The 19,755-nt window shown below is 46.4% G+C and overlaps 2 protein-coding genes across 4 annotated transcripts in view; one reads left to right on the forward strand and one right to left on the reverse strand.

The window, feature by feature from the left end:
- The window catches only part of SQLE (squalene epoxidase), a 37,703-nt gene extending 31,678 nt beyond the window's left edge, over positions 1–6,025 (reverse strand). Inside the window, exons 1-2 of one of the 2 annotated variants that reach the window (XM_084847972.1) lie at positions 5,726–6,025; positions 4,616–5,426 (exon numbers count right to left, since the gene is read on the reverse strand). In XM_084847972.1, coding sequence (XP_084704098.1) covers positions 4,616–4,900 — 285 coding nt within the window. In that variant the 5' untranslated portion in view covers positions 4,901–5,426; positions 5,726–6,025. Of the gene's footprint in view, positions 1–4,615; positions 5,427–5,594 lie in introns of both variants that reach the window. The other variant, XM_084847974.1, reaches the window with a different exon arrangement.
- An 827-nt stretch (positions 6,026–6,852) lies between these two features.
- On the forward strand, positions 6,853–16,769 carry BBS10 (Bardet-Biedl syndrome 10). 2 transcript variants are annotated; one of them, XM_084848820.1, is made up of 2 exons: positions 6,853–7,120; positions 13,004–16,769. In XM_084848820.1, exons 1-2 carry the CDS (start codon positions 6,930–6,932, stop codon positions 15,027–15,029), a joined length of 2,217 nt encoding a protein of 738 aa, XP_084704946.1. In that variant the 5' UTR covers positions 6,853–6,929; the 3' UTR covers positions 15,030–16,769. The 2 variants fall into 2 exon arrangements, with proteins under 2 accessions (XP_084704946.1, XP_084704947.1); XM_084848821.1 differs by lacking the exon at positions 6,853–7,120 and adding an exon at positions 8,941–9,096.
- Positions 16,770–19,755: the final 2,986 nt, after the last annotated feature.

Here is a 19,755-nt window from a genome sequence, read left to right on the forward strand (position 1 = left end):
TTCCTTCATCTGTGCAGTGTCTCTCTTCTGGTTTCACTAGGTTGGATCCAGACTTAATCACGCTTCGATTCAGTCATGACTAACTTAAGCCTCACTGATTTCAGTGAGTTTATTCTAAGCATGACTGAGTCTGGAACCGGCCCTTTATGAGTACTTCAAGGAGGGGCAATATGAGTGTTTACGGGAGAGAAAAAATGATACTTTTTACTGAGTTAGGCCATTGGTTCAGTGTGATCTACTCTGGCTGGTGATGGCTGGGTGAGGGGAGGGAATCTAGGGAGTGTCAGGAGTGAGGTTGGTAGGGATGTACAAAAGTGACTTACCTTTTGCGGATTATGTTGATGGTGGGGGGGAGGTGTACCGTCCCTCCCCCCGGAATCCTGGCCTGGGGGGAGGTGCTCCGTTCCTCCCCCCCAGAATCCTCAAACGGCCAGCTGTGCTCTGCGGCAGTTCCGCGGAGCAGCCGGCCCGGCCAGAACCGTCCGCAGGCGGATTTCCAGGCATGGAGGGCTCTGGGTAAAAAAACAACAACAGCGTACGCAAATGGCGGCGGCTACGGCCGCCGCCATTTGCGATCCTTCTTTTTGGCCATCTTAATCTACGTAAATATTTACGTAGACTATGACAGCGAAAATCAAGGGGAATGCAAATAGCGTAGCGGGCGCTATTTGCGTCCCTTTTTCATTCACCGTTTTAGCCTACGTAAATCTTTACGTGGGCTAAAACGGCGAATCAAAAGGGGACGTAAATAGCGCCCGCTACGCTATTTGCGTTCCGCTTGGTTTTCGCTGTCATAGTCTACGTAAATATTTATGTAGATTAAGACGGTAAAAAGAAGGAACGCAAATGGCGGCGGCCATAGCCGCCGCCATTTGCGTACGCGTTTTTTTTTTTAAACCCACCCCCAACCATAGTAGGCTACGTAAAGATTTACGTAGCCTATCACGCCTTTTTTTCTTTTTTTTTAAACCTAGCCATGATAGGCTACGTAAATCTTTACGTACCCTATCACGTCTTTTTTCTTTTCTTTTCTTCAAAAGTGTGGAAATGGCGGCGGCAGCAGCCGGTTGGAAGACCGGCCGCCACCGCTCAAGCCACCGCCCGGAAGATCCGCCCCAGGTAAGTCTCGTCCCAGACGGGATCCGGGGGGGGGGGGGGCAGGCCATTCCGCCACAGATTTCGGGGGGCTGAATACACTGGCATTCGGCCTCACCGAGATCCGTGGTGGAATTCTCTGACATCCCTAGAAGTTGGCATCCACTGTGACTAGGAACTGAAAACAAAAACAAACAATTAAAGTAGTGGTACCTCAATTAAGGAATACTGATCCACAAGAAGTCTGCAGGGCTGGCTCTTTGCTGGCTTTCTGAAAGCTGGCCAAGGCCTTCAGAGAATACTTTTAATTGTTTTGCTTTCCATTGCACTGATTGTTATTTTGTAGTTGTAAAGAAACTTCACTTGGTTGTGTGTTTTTTGATATTTGTTTGTGATTGGCTTTCAATTGTTTCTAGATTTAGTACCATGTTAAACTTTAATTATTGTAAGCTGCTTTTTTAGCCCGCCTGGGAAAAAAAGTGGGGTAAAAATGGGGAGAAATAATATAAAACAGATAGACGTAGGATAAAGTAAAGTGTTGCAGCTGGGGACAGTAAGTGGAGTGAAGGCAAAACCTTGCCATCCCATCCCCACTCCACTAATGAATATATGAAGCCAAATCAAGCCATCGATCCATCTAGCCTAGTACTATTCTCTCTAGTTGGTAGTGGCTTTCTATGGTTTCAGATAGAGTTCTTTTTCCACCCCTGCTACCTGAGATCTTCTTACTTAGAGATGCCGGAGCTTGAACCTGGGACCTTCTGCCTCCTCTCTAGCACTTAACCACACTCCCCTCATGGTACAATGAGGTGGGGTATAACGTACCTGTGCCCAGGATACAACGGAAGCACACAACACTACGACCCATAAAGGTGCATGCAATTTTCAAGTCCTCCTCTCTGTTCATCCTAGTGGCAGGCATTTTACAAGCAAATAAACACTAGCACATCAGCTTAATTAGTTTTTGAATCACACTACCCTTTTCTTTAAGAATGCAAAAAGCAAGAACTTTTTTTCCTCCTCTTCTTCCAATCTCTGTGTGCATGAGCTGTCTCTCTTAGAATGAGAGCTTATTAACCACCTCCATGCATGCTGCCTGATTTCCCTAATTTCCCTCACAGATCATGGCTTATCATTATATGTTAATCTGGCATGGGTGGGTGGGGTGGTTAATGAAACACCCATGAACACTAGAACAGACCATGGGATCCTCACTGGGTTCACACACAACAAAAAGCTGTGCCCAGTGAAGGTAATTAGGGAAATCGGGCAGTGCACACACAAGGGTGGTAAATAAGCCACCGTGGCTTATCAACCACTCACACATACGTGAATGGGCTCACTGTAATCCTGAGGGCAGGGACTGTGTCATTATTGATCTTTGTAAGCCACTCTGGAAGCCCTTTTCAGCAGATGGCTTTAATTAATTAAATGAATAAATATTGTGAGGAACCACATCCAGCCTAACCTTTGTTACAGTAGAGTTATAAGGTTGTATCCAATTATTTATTTATTTCATTTTTCTATACCGCCAATGGTGTCATTCTGCTAGCACACTGCTTCTATCACTTGCAGAAACCCCATTTTCATCCTTGCACAAATAATCTGATTCTGCTTGTGCAAGCCATTCAGCAAGCTGTTGCACAACTCATTATGACTTCATTGGTCTAGATATTGCTTGCATTAGTTGTGGTAGTCGTTCTGCTAATGGTCACCCAAGTGCTAGCACAGGGATGGGGAACCAACAGCCCATAGGTGGTCCCCATCTGGCCCCTGCCTTTATCTCCCATCAGAGATAAGGGATTTCTCCTCCACCCTCCCACATGGCAAATGCGGCTTTCTAAAAGGGTTTTAAGAGCCTCATTACAGCATTCGGGGCATTTGGGAGGATCACCACTGGGAAGGAAGAGCTACCTCTCCCCTTCCCAACCATGCGACACCCATCCCTAACATGTCGCCCCTCCCCCACTGCAATCAGGCTTTTAAAAAGCCTCCATTGCCACCAATGGAAGCTTTTTAAAAGCCTGACTGCAGTGGGGGAGGGGTGATGTGTGAGTGTGTGTATATGAGGGAGTGTGTGAGCGAATGGGATCTGGATAATCACATGAGGGCCACATGCCATGGTTGGGGCAGCCCTGCGCTTGCCCTCTGCTGGCATGTGGCCTCCAACATGCTTGCCCAAAACCAATTTCGCCCAGGGACTGAAAAAAGTTGATCACCCTGTGTTAGCAGAACAATGCCTGTATTTTTCCACTAGCATAATACTGGATCACATTTATTCAAAACTAAGCCTCACCGAGTTCAGTCAAATTTACTCCCAGATAAGTGTGCATAGATTTGCCTTACAGACCAATCCTAAAACTATAATCCTTGTAAGTCTGCAATTCTAAACACACTAAGGAATAAGTGCTATTGAATATAATGGAACTTACTTCCAAATAAACTTGTATACTGAAGGTAGGCAACATAGTGTGCATGGGCACCAGTGCCTCCATGGCCCCCCTCCGTGGCATGGGCCAAGACATTCTGTGCCTACCATTTTTTTCTTTTTGGCAGCTGGGATTGCTTCAAAGTGAAGTGAAGCCTCCAAAAATGTCCCAGAGGGGTTCAGAGACATATTTAGGAAATGATGGCAGGCAGCTGCAAGCCAACACTTTTCTCTGCAGTGAGCCCAACCACCAAGAAAAAGTCAGGGGAAGCCTGTTGCTGCTGTCTGGTAAGCTGTGGGGAGGAATCTAAAGGGTACAGGGGGCTAGGAAAGGCAACATTAAGCCAGCAGAACTGGGGAAACCGGGGGGGGGGGGCAGGGGAGCCAGCTGGGAGCAGCCAAGGGGGTTGGGGAGGGTTGTATAGTTGCATGTCTGACTGAATGAAAGTGCATATGTGTGAAACTGAGAGAAAGGGTTTCAGAGTAATCTAGAGAGAGGGGTAATTTTGAAGATATCCTAAGAGAATGAGTGTGGTTTTTCATGCACTTACAGTGACAAGGAGAAGGTGTCTCTCTGTGTGTGTATACACACACACACACACACGTATATAGGGTACATGGGGTGTCTAGCTCTGTGTTTGTGCGGGAGAGACAGAAACAGAATGGATGGGGATTTCATTTCAAGGGAGGACAGAGTGCATTTCTGTATGGTCAGTGGATTGTATAACAGGGGAACAAATGTTCTATAATTTCAGTATATTATTTTTCATTGATTTGCTACCAAACAACACAGCTCAGAATTTTCACCCGTAGTGAATACATATGAGAGAAAACGATTTGGAATTTTTCCAAAACTTCAAGGTCCAGATTCCTCTCCCTCAATTTGGGGGATGCTGTTTTAAACAGGTTTCCACCAAAGCCCATGAGAATACTTTTAAGAGCACAAATCTGCAGTAAGAACTTTTTTAAAAAAAATATGGATATTTTCCCTCTCAATAGTCCCAAATATTAAAAGCAAATCTGTCTGAAGGAAGCAAGACTACTATTTTAAAATATCAGAAAGGGAATGCAGTTCCGGTTTGTCCAACATACCTTTCTGGATTTAGGCTGCAATGCCTCTGGTGAACCAGCATGGGATTTCGTCCAGAAAAAACCAATGAGTGGCACAGCAGCAAGGAAATTGGAGAGCATTCCGCAACGGGGTTGCCTGTGCTTCTGCTGTTTGAGCCCCCATGACCTGTACCGATGGGAGAGCAGCAAACCAAGAGAGAGGAACACCACAATGGAGATCAGCACCTCCTTGTTGGCATAGCTCAGCAGATCTCCACATTTCTTATAGACATAGATGAAAGAGGCGATGCCCAGAAAAGTCCACATTGTGCGGAGAGGGTGGGTTGCCTCAGTCACTGGTGAGTTTCCTTTTACAAGGTTGATTTTGAACTTCCGAACAGCAGCTTTCCTGCACACGCACACACAACCTGTACAAATTGCTTTAATAAATTACAAAAACCCTCATTTAGAAACAAGAGGAGAATAGAAAATATAATGCAAAGCCAAAGCACTCCCCAAACTGCAAGATATTCACTACAAAACTCTCCCTGGTCACAAAAAACAGTTTCTCAGCTTAGGCACCAGGGAAAAATGATGGATGTGCATGTTCAGGTCAATGGGTATCACCAGAAATGATACCGTTTATTTTCATTTGTTCAACAGTCTTCTGGTTTGCACCAATACAAATTTTAGGATTCTTCTCTTAACCCTTCATTCACCAACAACAGCCACAGCCAAGCAAGGATCGTGAACGTGTTTTAAAGGTGAAATGTCAAAATCCAACCCGGACATCAGGAATGTAGCTTTCAAACAATGTTGCCTCTTTCCATTCTCTTCATAAGGCTTCCTTTACCTGAAAACAAACACAAAAAGAAAGTTACTAAACTAGAGACACCACTTGCCCCACTTGCAGGCTTCCCAGAGGCATCTATCTGCTTGGCAGCTGCTGTGGGAAATAAGGACAGATCTGACCCAGCAGGGCTCCTCAATAGGTAGATAGACAGAGGTACATCATGCATACATGAAGACGGGAGGGATTTTATTTTTGCCCCACTCGTGTATTTCTCGTCTTTCTAGAAAGGCACTCTCGGGTCCCACGGATGCTGCGGCCCCTGGTGCTCCCCTCAGCCCCGGTTTCTCTGGGGAAGACACCTGAGCTCTTAGCTGTTGCTGCTGCTGTTCCTCGCCCTCCGCCGCCTCAGGGAAGTGACTCCCAGTCTCCCGGTGTTCTTTTCTGCCCCCCTCCTCACAGGGCGCGGGTCACCTGGCGCCTGCCCTCGCTGCGGCAAAGGTGCGCTCAGCGACGGAGGATGCTCGCATCCCTAGCTGAGCGGCTGAGCAGAGCCAGGAGAGGGGGGGGGAGAGCGTGGAGGCCAGCTGAGGAGTGGGCGGGGGTTATGCCAATGAGCCGCTCCCGCCTCCCTCCTGCCGGCGCCGCGCGCCTCGTAGCCCAGCCCCACCTGACCAATCCGCGGTGCTATGCTGAGATGGTCTTATGGCACTTGAGCCAATGGGGAAGGGAGAGGGGCGGGTTTTACGTCCCGCGGGAGCCTAGTGCGATGTGACGTAAGGCGCGAGAGGTGTGGCGTTTCTGACAGAAAATAGCTGGCACGTCACGGTCTGGGGAGGGGATGAAGAGGCGTTCGTTGTTGCCATGGAGGCGAAAAGGCGAGCGTCGCCGTAAGACTAACAGCCTTCCCCAACCTGCGCGCCCCTCAGCTTGCTGGACTTCAACTCCCATCAGCCCCAGCCAACACGGCCCGTTGTCAGGAACGCTGGGTGTTGTAGTCCAAGACAGCTGGCGGGCACCGGGTTGGGGAAGGCTGCGTGAGGGGAGGGAGGACAGCGATGCCCTCAGTGGTTGCGACGGGGCGGCGGAATCGGGGCCTCAGTGGGAGCACGCGCGTCGGGGGAGGAGCTACCGCCGAAAGATGCCTCAGAAACCCAGGCGGGCGGGGCGCGCAGCCAGAGGAAAGCGGGATTCGGTTTAAGACGAGTTTCATCCGCACAGCTGTTGAGGCAACCGCATTTGGGATTAGGGAGGAAGTGTGGGAGGCATATTGTCAACACTTTAATCCATTCACCACCCCTCCCTTCTCAAGCTTAAGTACTGGAATGGAGAACGCCAACAGCCCGCCCGCGGCGAATAAACGCGATGGCCCGTGAAGCCTTTTTTTTTTTTTTAAAGAAGGGGCGGGGCCCTGATGCCCCACCAATCATCTCCGCCAATCCGGCTCAAGGTTTCACCAATCACAGGAGTGAGGGGTTGGTTGGTTGGAGGGAGGGAGAGGTGGCGTCATAGCGCCTGCGGCAGGAGAACAGGCGCGCATCCCGCTGAAGCCGCGGCGCCGTTGCTATGGCGACCGCGGCGCGTCTGGATCTTGGGCGGCTGGTGCAGGAGGCCGCGGCGCTCGCGGGGGTCGTGCGCGGCTCTCTGGGGCCTCAAGGAGGGCAAGCCCTGCTCACCCGCCCCACGGGGGAGGTGCTGCTGTCGCGAGACGGGCGGCGCGTGCTGGAGGCCTTGAACGTGGGCTCGCCAACGGCCAGGTAATCACGGTCTCCGCCCCCCGCGTCCCCGCCGAGCCGGGTTCACGGCCTCAGTGCATGTTCGGGGAGTGGGCAGGCAGTGCCGGCTCCAGGTTTCTGAGAGCCCTTCGGCGAGACACGCTCAGTAGGCCTCCTCCCTCAGGGAGCCGACTCCTCACCGCCAATGTCACCGGCGGCAATTGCATCTCATCCTGGAAAAAGTGCAGACAGCGGCAACTAAAATGATCGAGGGGCTGGAGCATCTCCCCTACGACGGCAGGTTACAACAGCTGGGATTGTTTGGCTTGGAAAAAAGGAGGGCAAGGGGTGTTGTATGAGCGGAACACGCTCTTTGTTCGTTGACACGGGTAAGACTCCCGGAGCAAAAAGTGCTTTATTCCATGGCCAGCAAGGCACTCTGTCAGCAAAGGGGCAGGGAGCCTAGAACATTCAGTGGGGCAAGCTTTTATACAGTGAAATACATCACATATAGGGAAGAACTCAAGCCATGCTCTACTAGACGTACTGTCGTTCAGTCGTGTCCGACTCTTCGTGACCCCATGGACCACAGCACGCCAGGCCTTCCTGTCCTGTGCTCTCTCCCGGAGCATGCTCAAGTCCATATTCATTGCATCCGTGATGCTATCTAGCCATCTCATCCTCTGCCGTCCCCTTCTCCTTTTGCCTTCAGTCTTTCCCAGCATCAGGGTCTTTTCCAGGGAGTTTTCTCTTCGCATTAGGTGGCCAAAATATTTGAGCTTCAGCTTCAGGATCTGTTCTTCCAATGAGCACTCAGGGTTGATTTCCTTTAGGATGGACTGATTTGACCTCCTTGCAGTCCAGGGGACTCGTAAGAGTCTTCTCCAGCACCACAGTTCGAAAGCATCAATTCTTCGGCGCTCAGCCTTCCTTATAGTCCAGCTCTCACAGCCATACGTTGCTACTGGGAAAACCATAGCTTTGATTATACAGACCTTTGTCGGCAAGGTGATGTCTCTGCTTCTTACTATGCTGTCTAGGTTTGCCATAGCTTTCCTCCCAAGGAGCAAGTGTCATGCTTGCCTGTAATTCTAGGTGTCGTTTGACTACCCACCTTAGCATTCCAGTCTCCTGTAATGAAAATAACGTCTCTCTTTGGCGTATTGTCCATTAGGTGCTGCAGTTCCTCATAGAACTGATTACTTCTGCTTCTTCAGCATCTATGGTTGGGGCGTATATTTGGATCACTGTGATGTTAAATGGCTTACCCTGAATTCGAATTGAGATCATTCTATCATTTTTTGGATTGTATCCAAGCACTGCTTTAGCCACTTTATTATTAATTACGAAGGATACTTCATTTCTTTTGTGGTCCTCTTGTCCACAGTAGTAGATCTGGTGGTCATCTGATGTGAAGTGGCCCATTCCAGTCTATTTCAGTTCATTGACACCCAAAATGTCCATATTTATTCTTGACATCTCCCCAATAACCACATCCAATTTGCCCTGGCTCATAGATCTTACATTCCAGGTTCCTATGGTGTGTTGATCTTTAGAACATTGGATTCGTCGTTCATCACCAGCACCGTCGGCCGCTAGCCATCCTTTCAGCTTTGAGCTAGCTGCGTCATCACATCTGGGGCTAATTGAACTTATCCTCTGTCCCTCCCCAGTAGCATTTTGACCATCTTCCGACCTGGGAGTCCCATCTTCCTATGATATACTGACATGTCTCTGGTTGTACTGATCCATTTAGTTTTCACGGCAAGAATACTGGGGTGGGTTGCCATTACCTTCCCCAGGGATCATATTTAGTCTGACCTCTCTGCCATGACCTTCCCGTCTTGGGTGTCCCTTCACAGTTTAGCTCATGGCATCACTGAGGTGCTCAAGCTCCAGCATCACGACAAGGTAACGATCTCCTTGCTGAAGAGAGGAACCTATACTCCCTAGCAATTCCCAGAGAAGCTGCTGAAAGGCTGTAATCTGCTTCCAACAGACTGAGGAGCCAAGACAGGGTGAGCTTAGTGAACAAACATGAAGTGACTCTGGTTAAGACTTAACATAAGCACAAGCATCTGTTGCACACCTTATTCAGATGCCAACGGCATTCTTATAACTGCGTTGCTACTCTGGGGTATACACAACACAGGGGTGAGGTTAAAGGATTCTTTCCACAGGGGAGACGTGATAGAGGTCTACAGAATTTATGCATGGCGTGGAGAATGTGGATAGGGAGACATTTTTCTCCTCTCATAATACTAGAACCTGGGGTCATCCCATGAAGCTGATTGGTGGGAGATTCAAGACAAATAAAAGGAAGTACTTCTTCACACAGCACATAGTTAATCTATGGCATTCTCTACCACAGGATGTAGTGATGCCCACCAATTCGGATGGCTTTAAATGGGGGTTAGACAAATTCTTGGAGGAGAAGGCTATCAGTGGCTACTGGTCCTGATGGCTATGTGCTACCTCCAGTACCAGAGGCAGTGAGTTGTGTACACCAGCTGCCAGTGAGGGTGCTGTTGCACTTGTGTCCTGCTTGTGGGTTTCCTGTGGGCAGCTGGTTGGCCACTGAGTGAACGGAATGCTGGAGTGGATGGACCCTTGGTCTGATCCAGCAGGGCTCTTCTTAGGTTCTTACGTTCTTATCCTCTTTTTCATCATCACTTCCGGTTGGTTGCTTAACAGGCAGAGAGCCAAGAAACAAGTACGCAGTGGTATTTACTCCTCCTCCTCACTTACCACCATTGTCTAGGCCAGAGCGAGAGGCAAGTGAACAAGCAGGTTGCAATGCTAAAGAGCAAGTCCAGGGGGTTCTCATCAGTGGGCCCCTGCAGGGGTATGGGCCCTTGGCAGGTGCCCGACTGTGCCTACCCTTGACATAGGCCCTGGCTGTGAGGAGAGGCCGAGGTAACAAAGGAGGTTGGCTGGCAGCTCTATGAAGGAACAGTGGGCAGAAGCCAGTGGAGATAAGCGTCTCCCAGAAGTGCAAGAGATGGGGAAGGTTTGAAATGCTGCGCAGCCCTGAAGTGTGTAGTGTAGACCAGGGGAGGATTTATTTATTTATTAAATTTATTAATCGCTTATCTGGCTGGTCACCCAGCCACTCTGGGCAATGTACAACGTATAATAAAACAGTTTAAAACAATAAAACTCTACAATAAAAACATTTTCTAAAATACCCTAACCCACCCCAAATGCCTGCCTGAACAACCACGTTTTTAATGCACGACGGAAGCTCATTAAAGAGGGGGCATGACGGAGTTCCTTAGGGAGGGAGTTCCACAGAGTGGGGGTCATCACAGAAAAGGCCCTCTCCCTCGTCCCCACCAGTCTAGCAGTCCTGGCTGATGGGACAGAGAGAAGGCCGTCCGAGGCTGATCTTGTTAAGCGGCCTGTCTGATGTTGCTGGAGGCGCTCCTTAAGATAGGCTGGGCCGGAACCATATAGGGTTTTAAAGGTCAAAACCAACACCTTGAATTTGGCCCAGAAAACAACTAGTAACCAGCGCAACTCCTTCAGCACTGGAGTGATGTGATCTCGCCGGCAGCTGCCTTTAATCAGGCGAGCCGCTGCGTTCTGTACCAGCTGCAGTTTCCAAACCGTCTTCAAGGGTAACCCCATGTAGAGCGCATTACAGTAGTCTAAACGAGAGGAGACCAGGGCATGTACTACCAATGGGAGCAGATGGTCAGGAAGGAAGGGGCGCAGCCGCCGTATCAGATGGAGTTGATACAGCGCTGTCCAGCTCACAGCTGACACCTGAGCCTCCATGGACAGCTGGGAATCCAAAGTGACCCCCAGGCTGTGGACCTGGTCTTTCAAGGGTAGCCGTACCCCATGCAACACCAGGTCAGCATCCCCTAACCTCCTCTTGTCTCCCACCAAAAGTACCTCAGTCTTGTCAGGGTTCAGCTTCAGCTTATTACTCCCCATCCAGCCACTCACCGTCTCCAGACATTGGACAGGGATTCTACGGCCAACCTTGGTGAAGATTTGAATGAGAGGTAGAGCTGCGTGTCATCCGCACACTGATGACACCACACTCCAAACTTCCTGATGATAGCCCCCAGCGGCTTCACATAGATGTTAAATAGCATCGGGGAGAGGATGGAACCCTGTGGCACACCACAAGTGAGTGGCCATGGGTCTGAAACCTCCTCTCCCAGTGCTACCCTCTGGTACCTGCCAGAGAGGAAGGACCGGAACCACCGCAATACGGTGTCTCCAATGCCCAAGCCCTCCAGGCGGTCCAGGAGGATACCGTGGTCAACGGTATCAAAAGCCGCTGAGAGGTCGAGGAGAACAAGGAAAGAGCATTCGCCCTTATCCAGAGCCCTCCTCATATCATTCACCAAGGCGACCAAGGCCGTTTCTGCCCCATGCCCAAGCCTGAAGCCTTTATTTCACACAACGCGTTACAAACTTACAGAACTCGCTATCGCAAGATGTGCTAATAGCCACTGCCTTAGATGGCTTTACAAGAAGGTTAAACAAATTGATAGTCAATAAGAAGATCAGACCAAGCAGTAGTTCATCTTATGCCGCACTTGCACTCCATAGTGCCCAACCTGAGGCCTCTGGGAAGCCCACAAGCAAGGCATGAGGGAAAGAGCCCTTTCCAGCTGTTGCAACTGGTGTTCTGTCTCTGAACCTAAGTCAGCTTTCCCCCAGCCTGGTGGCATCCCCAGTGTGTTGGGCACGCTGGCTTGGGGTAATGGGATTTGTACTCCTACACACCTGGAGGGTGCCAGTTTGGGGAAGGCTGGCCTAGTAGTTCGATATCGTTATCAAGACTAGAAGCTAGTGATGAAATCTGTCATTCATGAAGTTGTCTAATGCCCCTTTTAAAGCTATCTGAACTAGTGGCTATTGCCACATCTTGTGGTAGCAAATTCCATGAATTAATTACACAATTTATGAAGAACACAGAGCAGTTGCTAGGTCTGAGCCCATGGAGCCCCAACCCTGAATCTTTTTCCCGGGTCCCCAGATCTGTTCCTCAGAGCCCTGGATGTCCATTGGTACCAGTGGAGGGTTTTTCCAGCTCAGTTTAATTGCCCTGCAGGGGACAGTTTTCAAGGGGATCCCCACATGCTCCAACACCCCCTTCCCTAGCATGACAAGTAAGCTTGGCGGGGGGGGACTTCCATTGGACCTACTGGGGTTTTTTCTCAGCTTAATGGCAAGGCAGGGATGACTTCTATGGGGATAGCAATTGGAGAAGGAAGGGTTAACCCTACCCTCCCTGCATGCTGTGCTCTCCCCCCCCCCAGTTTTCCTCAGGGAGGGAGGGAGAGAAGTGGGGGAAGGACAGAGTGAGATAAGTGGGGAGGAAAAAGAAAGCAAATGTGTTTATTTCCTGGGCAGGAGGTCAATCTCCAGGTACCCCAAATGTGTGTGAGATGAGTTTGTTGGCGGGGCGGGGCGGGGTGGAGGTGGCACAGTATGGCTCCTCTTGATCTTTGTTGTGTGTCTGCACTGTATTATGGCACATAGAGAAGTAGTACTTGGTGTGGGATTTCCTAACCTGCTCTGCTTGTATCTTCCTGTGTCTATGTTTATGTGATCGGGGGGGGGGGGGGGGAGTCACTAGTCTCCATCACATGGAGAGATAACAGAGCCAAGAAAGAAAGTGATCCTTCTATCCTCTCCTCATCTCTTCTCCTTTCTTTCTTCTGCCTTCCTCTGTCCACTCTGTACTGCTCAGCTATTGCTCCATCCTTCCCCTCCTTCTGATCCCACCCCAGCCTTGCTTCTCACTACCTACCTCCCCCTCTACTCTCCTTCCTAAACTTTTTCCTTGTCAGCTTCATCTGTCTTGATACTGTTTTTTCTGCTATACTTTTGTGAGAATTAAATATGTCAAATAAACTATTTCGTAAATGAATATTTTGTTTACTCTTTGGTTTTTAACAGAACGATGATAGCATGCATTTCTACACACTGCGATTTGATTGGAGATGGTGCTAAAACATTCATCATCCTACTCTCCGCTTTACTCCAAGAACTTGAAAAACTTGGTAAAGGAGATGGTGCTCCCTTTTGTGAGAATATCCAAGGAAGAGAAAAACGTAAAGAAAAATCTTACAGATTGAAGCACATTTCCCAATATCTTATGATGATTCAAACAGACATCCTGGACCCCATAATGACACAGAACCTTGAAAAGCATTTTCTATCGGTCTTTTCTGTTTCTGATGCTGAAATAAGTAGGAGCACAATGGGCTTGGTATTAGAAGCTTATTTTTGTGGGAAAGTAGGAAATAACAGACAAAAGTTTCTTTCTCAGTTGACCTATAATTTCTACTTCAAAGTTACAACTGATAAAAATAGGAGTGAAGTACTATGTTTGGTAGATGAATGTTTTCCTGAGTTGCATACTACTGTGATAGGCCTTCCTGTTTCAAGTTCAAGGATCCTAGATGGGCTTGTTCTTCACAGAGACTTTACTATATACTGTCCTACAGATGGTGACAAAAGAGTTTTGATTATAACGGAACCTGTCCACACTTCTCTTTCTGAGTTGGGTATAGAAATTGCAATAATGACTGAAAGTCAGTATGAGGCGTCTGAAATCTGGATTACAAAAAGAACAGAAGCTCTTATAAAGCACATGCAGGATAATAACGTAAAGGTGTTATTGTCGAGTGTAAAACAACAAGAAACTGTTCATTACTATGCAAAAAAATGTGGTATATCTATTGTAGAATGTCTGTCACCAGAGGAAATCGCTCTTATTTGTAGGATCTGTGAAATATCACCTTTTAGGCCATCTGTGGACAATATTGGCAGTGAAATAACTGAAATAGCTGTAGCAAAATTTTGCCAGCCATTACAGCTTGGTGGCAAAAGATTTGTTCACATTGGCTTTACAAGAACTTGTGCCCTTCAGCTCCACTGTGTGATTTTCTGTGGACCAGTTCTTGCAGTTACTAAGCAACATGCTTATGCTTTTCATGGAGCATTCAAAATGCTACAACAAATGTTTACGGCCATTCATCTGACTGACCATTGTAAAACAAAATCTGAAAGTCAAAGTCTTTCAAATGCTGCAGATAGTAGCTCAGCTGCACAGCAGTGTTTTGTGGAGGAGCACACTGGTTGTAGTAATGTTCAGGCCAGTACCAAGCAGCTGAGTCCTTGTCAGTTTAACACTGAAAAGCTTTCTGTAGCTTCTGCTTCAGTGGAAGGCCAAGAGTTAGCATGTGCATCTGTGGATCTGCCTAAGTCCTACAGCATTGCCATGCCCTATCTTGTTTTGCAGCATGATGCTATGTGCTCAGTACTACATGAAAGTGAAAAAGCTTTGGTAAGCCCACTAAATCAATCTCAGAAATACAGGTATCAAAAAGAAATGTTCATAATGGCTGAGAATGAATTGCTTGAAGATAATCAGCTTGTTTATGCCACAGTACAGGAAAGCACCAGTTCCAGAAATATACCTGTGCAGCTACAAGCCAGTAAGAAAAGTGATGCTCCACAACTTGGCCTGGTACGACTAAACTATGAGGAGAATAATAAAAGCAGTATTCAGAGTAATTTCAAGTCTTGTATAAAAGCAGGATCAGTTGTGCCAGTAGGTGGGATCTTTGAGATCCTATTACATTATTACCTGTCTTACTATGCAAAACAATGCCAATCACCAAACATGTCAATTCTTTGTACTCTGATTGCTGATGTGTTGCTAAATGTTCCAAAAACCCTCTGTAAGACACAGAAAAGAAAAGCTTTTCCTAAGCTCTATCTCAAAGTTACCAGTGCCCTCAGAAATAATGAGCAGCTTCAGCCAAATCAAAAAGGTCTAGAATCTGTGTCTTGTAAATACCAATTAGTGGTTTCTGTTCTTCAGTGTGCAGCTAGGCTCCTTAGTATTGACCTAATCATTGGTATTAAAAGGCCACCACAAAAGCATAAAGAGAGTGACTCAGAAGCTGATCTGTGAAGGTAGGGTTCTTATAAGCTAGATATGTATGTATGCCTTGTGGTTGTTAGAACCAGGTGTTTTAACAACCTGTTCCTTAGTCCCACAGGTTTATTGAATCCCACAAAGTATTTTTTGATGATAGATTGGGTGTACATTTAGACAAGGAAGTATAACACATTTAGGGCACAATCCTACAGGGGTAGGTGGCCACCTCTGAACTTGGAGGCGACCACCTATCCAATGTAGGGCAGGAGAAGCACGGAGGGGATTGTCCCCCCAATCTTCAGCTGCCCTGCATTTCCGGCTAGACAGCCAATTTCAGCTGTGTAGCCGTGGGACCTTGGAGCATGGGAAGCAGCAGCCGGACGACATGTAGGACGTGTTGTACCAGTGTTTCCAATCTCTCCACCCTGACACACCAGCAGGAACATCCCGTTTTTACTGCTCAGAGCTTGGGGCCGGTCTGTGCTGCCTCATAGGCAGCGTGGGAGGGGGTGGAGGTCAGTTCTCAGGGAACCGACCTCAGAGTGCAGGCTCCGAAGCCAGTTTCTGGGAACTGCCCTATCCTATGGCCATCTAGCCACTGACTAGTGGTCATAGGATTGTTCCCTTAGGCTGCAATTCTATACCCACTTATGAGGGAGTAAGTCCCTTTGAAGTGAATGGGATTTACTTCTAAGTAAAATGGTATTGCACTGTTGGAGGAATATTTACTCTTGTATGGGTTTCCTTTTTAAAAAGCCAAAAAGGCTGTTAAGCAGTACATAACAGTTTCTGCCACTTACATTAAAGCTTAGCTATGTAGAGGCTGGCTTCTCCTAATGCTTACTGTATGAGAGCAACCCCATCCTATGGGAGTGCTGCCTGTGAGACTTCTAGAGGTTCCCCTACCAAGTGGCAGAGAAAGCTGGAGGGAGTAGGTATCACACACTCAATGAAGAAGTTTCTGAGCTATGTGTATCTCCTCTCCTTTATTTGCTAATTTCCCCCACTCCCTTCCAACTAGTGACAATTAGCTACCAAAAAGAGAGGGAAGCAGAATAAACTACCCTTAGAGATATACAGGCAGCAACTTCTACTCTACTACTTCCTCTAGCTTTTCTTCCTGTTGGTGGGGGAGTCTTCAGAATTCCTGATAAGCAGAGTTCTCACATGAGTTGTACTAAGCTCACCTAAACCTCTGAGAGGAATCCACATGTGTTCTTTGGCTACCTCATAAGTTGCTAAATTTGAGCTGCAGAGCACAACTTTGCCTACTGGATCAATACACTTTGTTTTCCCTTGTTCAGAAGAAACCAAATTAAGTGCTGAATGTTGAATTTTTCTTTATATTTTTCATTATTTTCTTTTGCATTGTACTCAGATATCAGTATTTTAAAAACAACAACACACTGAATAATTTCTAATTTATTCTTCTGAAATACTGCCTGACATAAGATTAAATTTTAATTGTTGCATAAATAAATGCTCATAGATGCCTCTGATAGAGCAAATACCCTTCTGCGAATAAAAGGGCACATTGGATGCACCATAAACTATATGTGCTTCTTAGGGATAGTAACCTGAAAGATATAACTTTGATTTTAGATTTGACTGATATTGTATCTGTTCCAGTTGCCCAATTTTACTTGTATTCATTATGTTACTTATTTGACATTCATGAATTGCCCCAATAGAAACATGAGTAAAGCCTCATTTTAAATGCAGGATTTTAGGCTGGGGTAGAAAAGCCCTTTGACAAATAAAAAAGGTACTAGGAAAGCCAATAATGGATCTCCAGTGTTCTATCTAGTTTGGCTGGAAACACACTCACTGGGGCTGGTGCACGATGAAATTACTACAAAGCTTTTCTTGGAACTGTAGAGCAACCAAGCAATTCAAATTTCTCTGATTACCATAACCCTAAGAGTGCCTTGAGGAAATTTTTAGTCATGCAAGGAAAGCTAGATTTTCTCTCCTCCCACACCCTCCACATTTCTGATAAATCTGTCCAGTGTTGTGAAACATCACTTCTTACAAAACCCACATTTGGAAATGGATTCATATTTGTCATTTAATGAAAAGAGATCCACTGCCTCCCCTATTTTCTTTTATACTTTTAGTGTGGAAATGTGCAATCATGAACTTGATTAACAATCAGTGGCCATGAATAGGCTCTTCAGGCTTTTCATCATGTTTGTGCATATAAATGCAAACCTGGGTATAGATGAAAGTGTTCACATGGACAATATGTTTCACTTCCATACTGTCCTTTTATTTGTAGTAATTCAATCCATTGCTATCTTCAGGATTTAAATATACACTCACAGCTGAACTAAAGACAAGAAATACTCATGTTTTTTCTACCTAGAAGTAGGAAAGAGACGTTTCTCATGTCAGGATTTTTTTTTTTTCTTTGTACAAAGATCAACAGAAGCATTAAGTGTGAGTTAGCACCTCAACCTGCTGCCAGGAGGATAGCTTTCCAGATGAATAAAGAGGGACCTTGAGTTTGCATCCTAAGAAGCTGCAGGACTCTGGCAGTTTGTTGAATACCGCCAACAATACAGCCTTATGTATATATTCAGAAATAGGTTTCACTGATTTCAAGGGAGGTTACTCCCAAGTATGCGTGCATAATATTGCAGCCTATAATCAGCACCCTATTCTGTTGCTGGACTCTGTATCACTTCAGGCGGAGGATCTTATTTTTTAATGCTTCCTGATGAAAACAAAAAGAACTGCAGTGACCCACACTGGAGGCATTCAAGATGAAGCTGGACAGCCACTTGTCAGGGATGCTTTGACTTGGGTTCCTGCATTGAGCAGGGGTTTGGACTCGATGGCCTTGTAGGCCCCTCCCAACCCTACTATTCTATGATTCCTACACATCCAAAACAGCTATGCTAGAACCGTCTTCCTGACAAGCTTGTTTTGTATGTTCTATGGAAAGGGGAGACTATGTGTGAAGCATTCAGGCATGAGGACCCACATCTGCAGCCTGAAGTGGTACATCCAACAACAGATCTATCAGGTAGGGCTGCTGATTGTCTTAAAGCTTAGCTGATTGTCTTAACCGGCTTGAACACCAATAGTTTGTTGTAAATGGGTTGTGGATGAAATTGACAAAATGAATAAGCAACTTTTTATGTACCAGTGGAAACTAACCTAAAAAAAGTTCCTATGAATGAAGATGTGAACATTTTGACGATCCATTGAAGCCTCCAGCCACTTAAATCACTGTAAGCCTACTGAGCTCCATTCACATAAATGAGAACAACCTGGCATAGATGGAAGAATCCGAGTGTCTCTGGTTACAGATCCTGCTCTCCATCATGAGGTCAACTGGGTTTTTAAATTATGCAGAAGGTTTTCATTGACAAATGTGTACCAATCCCCATTAGCTTTGCAGATTTTTCCAGCTCTCCTTATGGGTGAGTAATAGTGCCCTCTAGTGTGTGCATATTGAGGTACATCCCAAACTTGTTGCAGCTTCTTTTTAAATGCACCTTGTTTCATCAACCTGCTGCTGCTTAATGGCTTTTTACTTTGGCTTTCCCCCAGCCATGACATGTCTCTGAATTAATCTCTAATATAGTACTATTTATTTTATTGCATTCTTTTGTAAACTACTGCATTTGTGCAACGAGAAGTGGTATAGAAATATTGCTATTATAATAATGATGACAGTAACCAACAAGATAGGAAAATGCTGTTTTAATTTGTTTGTACTCATTTGTAAGATCCTGAAATTAGACGTCCTTGCTCTCTTTCAGACTCTTGATAGCACCTGCCGAGGGGACGGGCCGTAGCACAGTAGTAGAACACATGTTTTGCATGCAAAATGTCCCAGGTTCAGTCCCCATCACCTCCAGGCTGAGCTGGGAAAGACCCCAGTCCAAAACATTGGAGAGATGCTGCCAGTTGCTGTAGAAAATGCTGAGTCAGGCCACTGGCCCGTATAACTTATACTGAGTCAAAATGTTGGCCCTATTTACTCTGCAGCACTGATCGTTGCACCTTACCTTGCAGCCACTTCATACATTGTCCCTAGTCATTTTCTGGGTGAAGTGACAGGAATTTGCTAGCTGGGCAACTGTGAACTGTTTGCATTTGTTCTTCCATGAAACAATATGGTTGAGCAATGAACTCTCACCCACCCTTGAATCCAAAGTAATTTTGTCCAGGGCTGAGATTTTTCCTGATCCCAGAGAACAAGATACAACGACATATGATCCAGCAGAACTAAACATGGTTGGACAATTATGACAGACTTTAATTGAAAAGCATTTCAGAAATAAATATGGGACTAGGAAAAATGGATGTGGCCTGTTCCTTCATTTGCAGAGATCAGCTGGGAAGGTTTCATGACATGGAGATAAGGACAATCGCTTGCTAAATAGCGGCAGATCAAGTGAGGTTAAATGCAGAAGAGAGGTGCCAGTAAAAAGCTGACAACCGCAGATATGAAATACAGATTTGATGAGATAAAACCAACGATCATCAATATATTCTTTCCATCATGCCAATGCTGTAATCAATTATATGTAACTTGTATTCTGCTTTACTTGTAGTTCTATTATGTAGGACTGCCACTTCTGATCTGATTGCTGACACACAGAAATTCACCAGGTGATGCTTTTCATGACTGGCAATGCTTTACCTCCTCAATTTCTTCATGTCAGACTAGAGACTACTACTAAGCCACAGGAGTACAGCCATTAAAAAGGTGGCAACCTTATATTTATCTGCAGCTTGACAACAA

Source organism: Heloderma suspectum, chromosome 4, assembly GCF_057233095.1.
Source record: "Heloderma suspectum isolate Gila_16-S chromosome 4, 16-S_ref, whole genome shotgun sequence".
In the NCBI taxonomy this organism is placed as follows: Eukaryota; Metazoa; Chordata; class Lepidosauria; order Squamata; family Helodermatidae; genus Heloderma; species Heloderma suspectum.

What these genes read in the sequence shown, in the direction of transcription:
- BBS10 (XM_084848820.1), top strand. Translation starts at nt 6,930, where the DNA reads ATGGCGACCGCGGCGCGTCTGGATCTTGGGCGGCTGGTGCAGGAGGCC. An exon ending in GTGGGCTCGCCAACGGCCAG is followed by an intron (nt 7,121 to 13,003) that starts GTAATCACGGTC and finishes GGTTTTTAACAG; the next exon opens with AACGATGATAGCATGCATTT.